General features: G+C 40.5%; 1 protein-coding gene across 1 annotated transcript in view; it reads right to left on the reverse strand.

The window, feature by feature from the left end:
- NEXMIF (neurite extension and migration factor) overlaps nt 1-13,381 on the reverse strand; it is a 144,880-nt gene that overhangs the window by 6,188 nt on the left and 125,311 nt on the right. Inside the window, exon 2 of the mRNA XM_047765861.1 lies at nt 239-364. Coding sequence (XP_047621817.1) covers nt 239-317 — 79 coding nt within the window. The 5' untranslated portion in view covers nt 318-364. The remainder of the gene's footprint in view (nt 1-238; nt 365-13,381) is intronic.

Below are 13,381 nucleotides of genomic sequence, written 5' to 3' on the forward strand. Positions count from 1 at the left end.
CTGTGGCTGTGGTGTGGCTGGCAGCTGCATCTCTGATTTGACTCCTAAGCCAGAAACTTCCATATGCTGCAAGTGTAGCCCTAAAAAGTAAAGAAAAAAAAAGTTTAGGATTATGATTAACATTTATCTCAGAGGCATCCTAACTTAACTTGCCCCAACTTTGTGGATACTGAAAATCTATAATAATAACAAAGAACTACTGGGAGAGATATGACACACAATAATTAAATTTACTTACCATTCTCCTTGACCCCGTTAATCATAGTATTTTCTCCATTGGCTGAGGCAACAACAGCCTTATCTTGTTGGTTATCCATGAATGTAACCTCTTAGTGTTTCATTCCAAGAGCAAATGCTGTCCAACCTGAACATTTCAAATACATAGTATCAGACATTAATTTTTTCTCTGTTTTAAGGTTATTTCAAATAAAGAGGTCTTAAAAGGTTTACTGGAATTTACCTGTTTCTAGACTGGTTTCACTACCACTATTGCTTTACTTCATAGTTTATACCTACTAAGTCAATTTGAAAACTCACACTTCATTCATACATTCTAGATCCTTCTATCCCCTCTAGGCTGCAATACTATTCAAAACTGAAACCCAAGCAAGCAGGCAATCTTACATCTTCTTCCAGATAGTAACACATTTAACCTAATCATGGGCATCCAATTAGGAAGGGCACAAAGTGGAGCCCAGAGTAACCTGAAATAAGGGGTGTGTACATGTGGATATTGGCTTTATTTCTGTTTGCCTCATTTCTACTTGAGATGATCTTAAGCTTTAAAAAAAAAGCCATTTCAGAAGTTCCTGCCATGGCACAGTGGGTTAGGAATCTGACTGCAGTATCTCAGGTAACTGCGGAAGTGCAGACTTGATCTCTGGCCTGGTCCAGTGGTTTAAAGGATCTTGTGTTGCCACAGGTTGCTGCTGTGGGCTTGGATTCAATCCCTGGCCAAGGAACTTCCATATACCATGAGTGCAGCCATAAAATTTTTTATTTATAATTTTTTTCCATTATTTTTATTACTCAAATGAATTTATCACATCTGTAGTTATATAATGATCATAACAATCTGATTTCACAGGATTTCAATCCCACAGGACAAGAACATCCCCCCACCCCCCAAACTGTCTCCTCCAGAGACCATAAGATTTTCAATGTCTGTGAGTCAGCATCTGTTCTGCAAAGAAGTTCCGTCTGTCCTTTTTTCAGATTCCACATGCCAGTGAAAGCATTTGATGTTGGTGTCTCACTGTATGGCTGACTTCACTTTGCATGACAGTTTCTAGGTCCATCCATGTTGCTAAAACTGCTGGTATTTCGTTCCTTTTAATGGCTGAGTAATATTCCATTGTGTACATGTACCACTTCTTCTGGATCCACTCCTCTGTCGATGGACATTTAGGTTGTTTCCAAGTCTTGGCTATTGTAAATAGTGCTGCAATGAACACTGGAGTACATGTGTCTTTGCGAGTCGTGGTTTTCTCTGGATAGATGCCCAGGAGTGGGATTGCTGGATCAAATGGGAGTTCTATGTTTAGTCTTCTGAGGCATCTCCATACTGCTTTCCACAGTGGTTGCACCAATTTACAATCCCACCAACAGTGTAAGAGGGTTCCTTTTTCTCCACACCCTCTCCTGCACTTACTGTTTGTAGACTTTTGGATGATGGCCATTCTGGCTGGTGTGAGGTGGTAACTCATCATGGGTTTGATTTGCATTTCTCTAATAATGAGTGATGTTGAACATCTTTTCATGTGTTTCTTGGCCATCTGTATGTCTTCTTTGGAGAATTGTCTGTTTAGATCTTCTGCCCATTTTTTGATAGGCTTGTTTGTTTTTTAGGTATGGAGCTGAAGAAGGTGTTTATAAATTTTGGAGATGAATCCCTTGTCAGTCGATTCATTTGCAAAGATTTCCCCCCATTCCGTGGGTTGTCTTTTCGTTCTGTTTAGGGTTTCCTTTGCTGTGCAGAAACTTTGAAGTTTGAGTAGGTCCCATTTGTTTATTTTTCTTTTGATTGTCAATACTCTGATAGGTGGATCTGAGAAGATGTTGCTGTCGTTTATGTCAGAGAGTGTTTGGCCTAGGTTTTCCTCTAAGAGTTTGATAGTGTCTGGTCTTATATCTAGATCTTTAATCCATTTGGAGTTTATTTTTGTGTATGGTGTTAGGGAGTGTTCTCATTTCCTTCTTTTCCATGTGGCTGTCCAGTTTCCCCAGCACCACTTATTGAAGAGGCTGTCTTTTCTCCATTGTATATTCTTGCCTCCTTCATTGTAGATTAGTTGGCTGTAGGTGCATGGGGTTAATTCCGGGCTTTCTATCCTGTTCCACTGATCTATAGTTCTGTCTTTGTGCCAGTACCATGCAGTTTTGACGACTGTTGCTTTGTAGTATAGTCCGAAGTCCGGGAGCCTGATTCCTCCAGCTCCATTTTTCTTTTTCAGGATGTCTTTGGCTATTCTGGGTCTCTTGTGCTTCCAAACAAACTTTAAAATATTTTGTTCAAGTTCTGTGAAAAATGTCCTTGGTCATTTGATAGGGATTGCATTGAATCTGTAGATTGCCTTGGGTAGTATAGTCATTTTTATAATATTAACTCTTCCAATCCACGAGCATGGTATATCTTTCCATCTATTTGTGTCATCTTTGATTTCTTTCATCAGTGGCTTGTAGTTTTCAGAGTACAGGTCTTTTGTTTCTTTACGTAGGTTTACTCCTAGGTATTTTATACTTTTGGATGTGATGGTAAACAGGATTGCTTCCCTAATTTCTCTTTCTGATCTTTCATTGTTAGTATATAGAAACGCTGTTGATTTCTGAGTATTGATTTTGTATCCTGCGACTTTGCCAAATTCATGGATGAGCTCTAACAGTTTTCTGGCAGAGTCTTTAGGACTCTCTAGGTATAGTATCATGTCACCTGCAAATAGTGATAGTTTTACCTCTTCCTTTCCCATTTGGATTCCTTTTATCTCTTTTACTTCTCTGATTGCTGTGGCTAGGACTTCCAGAACGATGTTGAAGAGTAGTGGTGAGAGCAGACATCCTTGTCTTGTTCCTGACCTCAGCGGGAATTCTTTCAGCTTTTCACCATTGAGAATGATGTTCCCTGTGGGTTTGTCATATATGGCCTTTATGATGTTGAGGTCAGTTCCCTCTATGCCCACGTTCTGAAGGGTTTTGATCAGAAATGGGTGTTGGATTTTGTCAAAGGCTTTTCCCGCGTCTATTGAGAGGATCAAATGGTTTTTATTCTTCAGTTTGTTAATGTGGTGTATCACACTGATGGATTTGTGGATATTGAAGAACCCTTGCATCCCTGGGATAAGTCCCACTTGATCACGATGTACAATCCTTTTAAGATATTCTTGGATGCACTTTGCCAATATTTTGTTGAGGATTTTTGCATCGATGTTCATCAGTGAAATTGGCCTATAGTTTTCTTTTTTTGTGGAGTCTTTGTCTGGTTTTGGTACCAGGGTGACGGTGGCCTCATAGAATGAGTTTGGGAGTATCCCTTCCTCTGCAATTCTTTGAAATAGTTTCAGAAGGAGAGGTGTTAGCTTTTCTCTAAATGTTTGATAGAATTCACCTGTGAAGCCATCTGGTCCTGGACTTTTGTTTGTTGGAAGTTTTTTCATCACAGTTTCAGTTTCAGTTCTTGTGATGGGTCCATTCATCTTTTCTATTTCATCTTGGTTTAGCCCTGGAAGAGTGTACTTTGCTAAGAGTTTGTCCATTTCGTCTAGGTTTTCCATTTTATTGGCATATAATTGCATACAGTAGTCTCTTATGATCCTTTGTATTGCTGTGGTGTCTGGTGTTACTTCTCCTTTTTCATTTCTAATTTTATTGATTTGAGTCCTCTCTCTTGTTTTCTTGATAAGTCTGGCTAGGAGTTTATCAATTTTGTTGATCTTTTCAAAGAACCAGCTTTTCGTTTCATTGATCTTTTCTATGGTTTTCTTTGTTTCTATTTCATTGATTTCTGCTCTGATCTTTATGATTTCTTTCCTTCTACTAACTTTAGGTCTTGGCTGCTCTTCTCTCTCGAGCTGCTTTAGATGTAAAGTTAGCTTGTTTAATTGAGCTTTTTCTTGTTTCCTGGGGTGGGCTTGCATTGCTATAAACTTTCCTCTTAGAACGGCTTTTGCTGCATCCCATAGATTTTGGAGTGTCGTATCTTTGTTGTCATTTGCCGCTAGGTATTTTTTAATTTCCTCTTTGATTTCTTCAGTGATCCATTGGTTGTTTAGTAGCATGTTGCTTCGTCTCCATGTGTTTGTAGTTTTTGCAGTTTTTTTGTTGTTGTTGATTTCCAGTCGTATAGCGTTGTGGTGGGAAAAGATGCTTGATGTGATTTCAATGATCTTAAAGTTACCGAGGTTGGATTTGTAGCCCAGGATATGATCAATCTTAGAGAATGTTCCATGTGCACTTGAGAAGAATGTGTATTCTGTTGCTTTTGGATGGAAGGTCCTATGAATATCTATTAAGTCCATCTGGTCTAATGCTTCATTCAGGGCCTGTGTTTCCTTATTGATTTCCTCTCTGGATGATCTGTCCATTGCTGTAAGTGGGGTGTTCAAGTCCCCCAGTATGACTGTGTTATTGTCGATTTGTCCTTTTCAGGTTGTTAGCAGTTGCCTTATATATTGTGGTCAACCTATGTTGGGTGCATAGATATTTAAAATTGTTACATCATCCTCTTGAACTGATCCTTCGATCATTAGGTAGTGACCTTCTTTGTCCCTTAAAATATTCTTCATTGTAAGGTCTATTTTGTCTGATATGAGTATTGCTACTCCAGCCTTCTTTTGATCCCCGTTTGCATGAAATATTTTCTTCCATCCTCTCACTTTCAATTTGCATGTGTCCCTAGAAGTGAAGTGGGTCTCTTGAAGACAGCATATATATGGGTCTTGTTTTTGTATCCATTCAGCCAGTCTATGTCTTTTGGCTGGGGCGTTTAGTCCATTCACATTTGAGGTAATTATTGGTATGTATGTTCTTATTGCCATTTTTATTAATTGCTTTGGATTTGTTTTTGTTGCTCTTTTTTCTTCCCTTCTTCTCTTGTTCTCTCCTCTTGTGGTTTGATGATGATCTTTAGTGTTGTATTTGAGTTGATTTTTCTTATTTGTTTGTGTATCAATTGTAGAGTTTTGGTTTGCAGTTGCCCTGAAGTTTTGATATAAGAGTCTATATGTATATGAGATTGTTTTAAGTTGTTGGTCTCTTACTTGCAGGTGCATCTCCAGTGTCCTGCATTTGTACCCACCTCTTCTCATGATTTCTGGTTTTGGTGGCATAATCGTGCATGGATGATTTCGTATCTTTACTGTATATATACCTTTACTGGTGAGCCTTGTCATTTGTGGCATTTTTGTTTCCTGCTGCTGTCGTTTCTTTTCTGCCTAGAGAAGTTCCTTTAGTATTTGTTGTAAGGCTGGTTTAGTGTTGCTGAGTTCTCTCAGCTTTTGCTTACCTGAGAAGGTTTTGATTTCTCCTTCAAATCTGAAGGAGAGCCTTGCTGGGTAAAGGAATCTTGGTTGGAGGTTTTTTTCCTTTCCTCACATTAAGTGTATCATGCCACTCCCTTCTGGCCTGCAGAGTTTCTGCTGAAAGATCTGCCGATAACCTTATTGGGGTTCCCTCGTATGTTATTTGTTTCTTTGCCATAGCTGCTCTCAATTTTTTTTTTTTTTGCCTTTAATTTTGGTCAGTTGGATTAACATGTGTCTCGGGGTGTTCCTCCTTGGGTTTATTTTATATGGTACTCGTTGTGCCTCCTGGATTTGAGTGAGTGGTTCCTTTCCCATGTTAGGGAAGTTTTTGGCTATTATCTCTTGGAATAGTTTTTCTGTCCCCTTCTCTCTCTCTTCTCCTTCTGGCACCCCTATAATACGGATGTTGATGCGTTTAACATTGTCCCAGAGTTCTCTGAGACTCTCTTCATTTGTTTTCAATCTTTTTTCTCTTTTCTGTTCCGCATCCATAATTTCCACTAATCTGTCCTCCACCTCAATTATTTGTTCTTCTGCCTCCTGTACTCTGCTGTTAGCTGCTTCTAGTGAATTTTTTATTTCAGTTATTGTACTTTGCACCTCTTCTTGTTTATGTTTTGCATCTTGTATCTCTTTGCTCTGTGTTTCCTATAAGTTATCCATGTTTGCCTCCAGTTTATTTCCAATGTCTTGCATCATCTTCAGCATCAACAGTCTGAAGTCTTTTTCCTGGAGGCTGAGAATCTCCTCATCACTTAGCTGACTTTCTGGGGTTTTTCCTTTCTCCATCATCTGAGTTTATAGTTCTCTGTCTTTTCATTTTTATAGGTTTTTGGTGTGGTGACCTTTTTACAGATAATAGAGTTGTAGCCTCTCTTACTTCTGATGTCTGCCCACCTGTGGCTGAAGTCAGTATGGGGGCTTGGGGTAGGCTTCCTGATGGGAGGGGCTGATGCCTGCCCCCTGGTAGGAGGAGATGATTGTAATCCCTCTGTTGGGTGGCGCTTTGTCTCTGGATGGGTTTAGAGGTGGCTTCGTGCCTGGGGAGGTCTTTAGGTAGCCTGTTTACTGAGGGGCGGGGCTGTGATCCCACCTGCATTGTTGTTTGCCCTGGGGCTTCTCAAGGCTGATGGGTGGGGACAGATTTTCCCAAAATGGCCACCTCCAGAAAAAGGCACTGCCGCTGAATATTCCCAAGAGCTTTGCTTCCAATGTCCTTCCCTCACATCAAGCCACACTCATCCCTGTTTTCCCAGGATGTCCTCCAAGAACTGCAGTCAGGTTTGCCCAGATTCCTATGGAGACTTTGCTTTGCCCTGGAACCCAGTGCATGTGAAATTCTGTGTGTGCCTTTTAAGAATGGGGTCTCCATTTCCCCCAGTCCCATGGAGCTCCTACACACAAGCTCCACTGGCCTTCAATGCCAGATGCCCCAGGGGCTCTTTCTCCCAGTGCCAGATCCCCACACATGAGATTTTGATGTGGGGCTCAGAACTCTCTCTCCTGTAGGTGAGTCTCTGTGAACCAGTTAGTTTCCAGTCTGTGGAGCTTCCCACCCAGGAGGTATGGGGTTGTTTATATCTCAAAATCACCCCTCCTACCTCTTGATGTGGCCTCCTCTTTGTCTTCTGGAGTAGGGTATCTTTTTTAAGGTTTCTGTTCTATTTTGGTGAAGAGTGCTCAGTCTTTAGTTGTGAATTTTGTTGTTTTTAGGAGAGAAGTTGAGCTCCAGTCCTTCGATTCTGCCATCTTAATCCTGTCCTCCTCAGAAATAAAATTTTTTAAAAGCCAGTTCATACACACACACACACGCAGAGTCCCCACACACTCATATTTTCTCTGTGTTTAAATTTGACTGCTAATGATAAAATAGGTAGAGAATTCCTTCCTTCGTTTCTTGACTTTAATTGACCCTAACTCTGGTTTTGGTAAATATTCCTCCAAGCCCACAGCAGGGTTTTAAAATGTGATTTAAAAATGATCTGGGATTTCTGAAAAGGTCCCAGGATTATCGGTATTTTTAGGGCATAGAACTCATATTTATAGTCACTCTTCTCTTGCCCACCTACCTGCAGGGTAGGTATATGAATAGCTACCCAAGTTGGAGGTATCTACTGCCCAAGATGGTGGGATTTATAGCTGCTATAGTGGCTATATTTATCCCAAACCCTCTTTTCTAGACCTTCTCCTCAGCCCAGAATCCATCCCTTTATTTAAAAAAAGACTACCGTTAGCCAAACAGATAGTATAAGAATCTCATTTACGTAGTCGCTTATCATAAAATATGAATATACTGTAAAAGGTAGGTCTATATTCGAGGGAGCAAGACACATTTTACATGTTTCAATCTTTATACTTTACCTATATGGGCCTATTTCCTTATGTGTAAAATGAGAAGTCTGTACTAGACAATCATCCAGTTTAAAAAATATTAGATGATCCTGGGCTTCCCCTTGATATTTACATATCATAATTGACAAAATTTCTTCCAATTTTATACAAGACCTTATATGAGAATAGCTAATAGGCCACAGGTATCAGAGAAAAGAGAAAGAGATGCCTACTTGTTGTATTTATATGGAAAGAAGGGCTGGAGATTTGTAAAAGATGGAGATTATTGGCTAACAATGTCAAAGTTTTTAACAGATCAGATGGCTAAGCCTCTCTTTCAGAGAGGACCCTATGGGCAGATGGGATCATACTGTCATGATGGATTACTCTGTCTTTTTTTTTTTTAAGGGAACTCAAAAGAATTTCAGGCATCATTTTATTCTTCTTTAATCCCTCCAGTAATTTCACGTTGGCTGGGACTTGATAAGGTGCAAATTATTTGTAGATTTCAAAAAAAAAATTAGTGTCTTCTTGTCCCTTATACCTAAGGCTAACTACAATGAAGTCTTTTTTATCACCAGGAAGACCGAGGCACAGAGAAACAAAATTAAAATAAGGTCACAAAATAACATAATGGCAGATCTAACAAAGGAACCTAAATCTCCAGACCAAAAAGCCAGGTATTTTTTTTTTCTGGAAACACAAATGCTTTCTCTATTTCTACCACTTCCAACCCCTTTCAAAACAAGGTTGTAGAAATGTAAGTTTCCACAGGTTACTGATATACAATTTTACCCCCTTTCAGGTAATGAAATAAAGAACAGCTGCCTTAGAGAAGTATTTCTTATTAGTAAAAATTAATGTACCATAAAATATATACAGTAGCAATACACTTAAATATCACGAATTATCCAGTCTTGTCAGACATGACAAAAACAGTGTGTCATGGGACATATTAGTGCCATTGTCAACTTTACTCTGGGATGTTATTTCCCTAAGGATGTAAGTTTCCTCTCAGAAAAATCTGACCAAGCACCCAGGATTTATGGCTCTGAAGTAAAGGGAATCTTAAAGGGTTGATAACAGAGGAAATATGCTTTGGCAAAAGATAAAGAGGAGTTGGAGGTGGGTATGGGAACTTGATAAGTTGTGAAGGAGAGACGAAGGGAATACCCATTAGGTGCTAGGCTGGTTACAGTTACAGACGTTATCTTCATTTTGCACTTCTGGTCACCTTATAAGGTTGTTTCTACTAGGTTTTCATTTTTTTTCAAAAGGGCAAACAGTATCATAGGTATTAATTTAGATACTAGCACAGATAATATCCTAGATATTAACTTAATGATTATCCATTTGGGGCCCTTTTTTTCCTACAGAATTAGGACACTGAGCAGACAATCCTTTAGTCCTTTCTTATGACTTCAAATTTCAGCTCTAAACCAGATAACTTAAAGATATATATTTTCCCACATTTTAAAATTTATACCTTTGGAGTTCCCATTGTGGCTCAATGGTTAAGGAATCCAACTAGGAACCATGAGGTTGCAGGTTCGATCCCTGGCCTCACTCAGTGGGTTAAGGATCCGGCATTGCTGCGAGATGTGGTGTAGGTTGCAGACGCTGCTTGGATCTGGCATTGCTGTGGCTCTGGCATAGGCCGACAGTTACAGCTCCAATTAGACCCCTAGCCTGGGAACCTCCATATGCTGCGGGTGCGGCCCTAGAAAATAGACAAAAAGACAAAAAAAAATTTATACTTTCGCCACTTATAAAGATGATTTGGGAAAGGGATTATGATTTTTTTTATAGCTATAATACAAACAGCTCTGGGTTTGCTTTAAGCTCTTCTCCACTGATCAGCATTTTAGGAGAATAAATTTTGTGGAGTTATTAAAATCTATTTTGAGCTAAAATTGATTAGCACTTTTAGAATAATGTACAACAAATTGCTTTGCTGATCATGGTAAATCATGCCATTTAACAGCATCAATATAACATGAGCATGGAGACAGGTATTTTGAAACAAGAAAATGCTCTGTCAAAGCGGAAAAGCAACCCCTCCCACTTGCCCTTCCCCTCAAATGGGCCTGAAGAGGGTTTATAGATCCTGTCCCAGCTATGCTCTTCCCTAAAGACCTTTAAGGTTCAGGTCTCAGAGTCTAGATGACCCACAACAGCATTCACGCTGGGGGCTCTCCTTGGCCTTTCCAGCTGGGAAAAAAATATAAAACAAGACAAGAATCATGTTTCTGCCTATGGACCTGGGACAACATAGCTTTGGGGACTGGAGTAGTGCTGATCTCTGGAATACTATTTTATTTATTTATTTATTTGCTTTTTAGGGCCTCACCCGGGGCATGTGGAGGTTCCCAGGCTAGGGGTCTAATCAGAGCTGTACCCGCTGGCCTACGCCACAGCCACAGCAACTCCAGATCCGAGCCATGTCTGCTACCTACACCAAAGCTCACAGCAACGCTGGATCCTTAACCCACTGAGCTAGGCCAGGAATTGAACCCACATCCTCATGGTTCCTAGTCGGATTCGTTTCTGCTGTGCCACAATGGGAACTCCTGGAATACTATTTTAAATCAGTTCAACAAATTGACTAGGTACTACTATGGTCATGGTAGTGTACCAGAAACTGCAGTGGAAAAGACAGGTGACTTAGACTAGATCCATGTTCTCAAGGTGCTCAGAGTCTATGGGGGAAAATAAGCCATAGGCAAATTCTAATTAATGTACAATACACTTAAAGAGAGGCAAAAGGTTTCTATAGGAGTTCAAAATGGAGAGAAATTATTCCACTTCTAGAGAGGAAGGAAATCAGTGAAAGCTTCACTAGAGAGTATAGAGAGATGGACTTTGGAGGATGGTCTTTCAGGAGGTGGGAGGTATAGAGGAAAGAAAGTCATTCCAGGCTAAAGAACTTCATGAGGTGCTATGCGTCTCTCCCCACTGAAGTCTATCTTCTAAACAACTGCTATGGTATCATAGGCCTGACAATTTACCTTGCATATAACACCCTTTTCAATCAATGCTCAACTTCTCAAGTTTTATTCTCCTTTCAGTCTCTTCACCTCTCTCCCCCCATACTCTCAAATATTCTACCTCTCTCTGTTTCCTTAATAAGCCAGACCATTTTTTGTTTCCAGGTGTATTGCACTTGATATTCTCTCTGCCTGGAATGCCTCCCCTGACTCTATCCCCTTCCCTTACTCCTTCCTTTCCTCCCCTTTCTAGCTCCTCTTTCACTTCCATCTTCTATTCCCTACTCAAAACTTCTCTGACACTTTCTTGATTCTTCTCATCCCAAACAACATTAGTCTCTTCCCTTCTCCATGTTCCCAAATAACTTTTATTTCCCCTGTTTATCACCTTATATAAACATTACTTCTTTATATCTGATATCCTCAAAAGACTAAGCACCACTCACTCCTACAGGGCTTAGCTCAAATAGTGCTAAAAACATGGTATGTACTCTGCAAAAGTTGACTAGATGATGATGTTAAATGGTAGAAAAAGATGAAGAAATAGGGGAACAGTAATGTTTGGCTAAAATACCAAGTATATACAAAATTATATGGTTGAAAAGATGAGAACTACACTGTGGAGGCCACCCAAATCTTTTTTTTAATTAATCACTTTATTTTAATTTCATTTTATTTTACCTTTTTAGGGTCACACCCTTGGCATATGGAAGTTCCCAGGCTAGGGGGCGAATCAGAGGTAGAGCTGCTGGCATACACCACAGCTAATGGCAAGACCAGATCCCCAACAAACTGAGCGAGACCAGAGAGCGAACCTGCAACCTCATGGATACTAGTCGGATTCATTCCCACTGCACCACGATGGGAATTCTGGCCACCCAAATTTTTTTTTTAATTTCCCCAATCCAAATCAATTCAGGAAGACAATAAAAAGTTTTGAGGAGAGGAATGCTATAATTAGAATATTGGGACCAGTGAGAGTGGAAGAATCAGATGTAAGGTTAGGTTAGAAGACAAGGTTCAAGTGTCAGTGGTCAAGATTAGAATTAGGGAAAAAGAAATAGAAATGGAAAGAAGATTTGAGAAAAACTGCAGAGATGTGCTGTGTAGATTTGGAAAATGATTTAGATGTGGCAGGTGATGGAGCAGGAGTCAGTCTATAGAGAGAAGAGAGAGGTCAAGAAGTTAATAGATGGTTGTAAAAGGAGCATTAGGGGTGGTTGGATTCCAAGTCAAAGTAGCTTCAGAAATACAAACATCAGAATCTTCAAGAGAATAAAGCAAGGTGAGTAATAAGCCTGATTGTCAGGTCGAACATGAAAAATAAAGCTGACAAGGGTCTTAGCTGTCATACTGGAAAGAAGGCAACTGACCAGCAAGCTACTATAGATGGAGAATCTACAGGTTTGGTTAGGGACTTAAATAGATCAAGGAGATGGGACTAATGTAGTAAACAGGTCTATAGAAGGTTTCCAGGTTGGCCTAGCCAAGATCTACCTAGTCTAATTTTTCCCAGTCAGTTGATGAATGACAAAATTAGCATTAGTACAGAGAGCACAGTTTTATCCATAATTCTGCTTGGCTAATTTGATTTTCTAATATCTACCAGGATTTCAAGATACTAGGTTAGAAATATGGAGGTAGGAGGATGGGAATAACATGGCAGAATAGAAGGACTGGAGCTCAACTTCTCCCTTAAAAACAACAAAATTCACAACTAAAGGCTGAGCGATCTTAAACCAAATGGACCCAAACCCTTAAAAAAGATACCCTACTCCAGAAGACAAAGAGGAGGCCACATCAAGAGGTAGGAGGAGTGATTACATGATAAAAAGAACCCCACAGACTGGAAGCTAACTAGTTCACAGAGACTCACCTACAGGAGTGAAAATTCTAGGCCAAACATCAAACTCCCACATGTGGGGAACTGGCACTGGGAGAAAGAGCCCCTGGGGCATCTGGCATTGAAGGCCAGTGGAGCTTGTGTGTAGGAGCTCCATGGGACTGGGGGAAATGGAGACCCCATTCTTAAAAGGCACACACAGAATTTCACATGCACTGGGTTCCAGGGCAAAGCAAAGTCTCCATAGGAATCTGGGCAAACCTGACTGCAGTTCTTGGAGGACATCCTGGGAAAACAGGGATGAATGTGGCTTGATGTGAGGGAAGGACATTGGAAGCAAAGCTCTTGGGAATATTCAGCGGGCAGTGCCTTTTTCTGGAGGTGGCCATTTTGGGAAAATCTGTCCCCACCCATCAGCCTTGAGAAGCCCCAGGGCAAACAACAATGCAGGTGGGATCACAGCCCCGCCCCTCAGTAAACAGGCTACCTAAAGACCTCCCCAGGCACGAAGCCACCTCTAAACCCATCCAGAGACAAAGCGCCACCCAACAGAGGGATTACAATCATCTCCTCCTACCAGGGGGCAGGCATCAGCCCCTCCCATCAGGAAGCCTACCCCAAGCCCCCATACTGACTTCAGCCACAGGTGGGCAGACATCAGAAGTAAGAGAGGCTACAACTCTATTATCTGTAAAAAGGTCACC

The sequence above is a fragment of the Phacochoerus africanus genome, chromosome X, assembly GCF_016906955.1.
Source record: "Phacochoerus africanus isolate WHEZ1 chromosome X, ROS_Pafr_v1, whole genome shotgun sequence".
In the NCBI taxonomy this organism is placed as follows: Eukaryota; Metazoa; Chordata; class Mammalia; order Artiodactyla; family Suidae; genus Phacochoerus; species Phacochoerus africanus.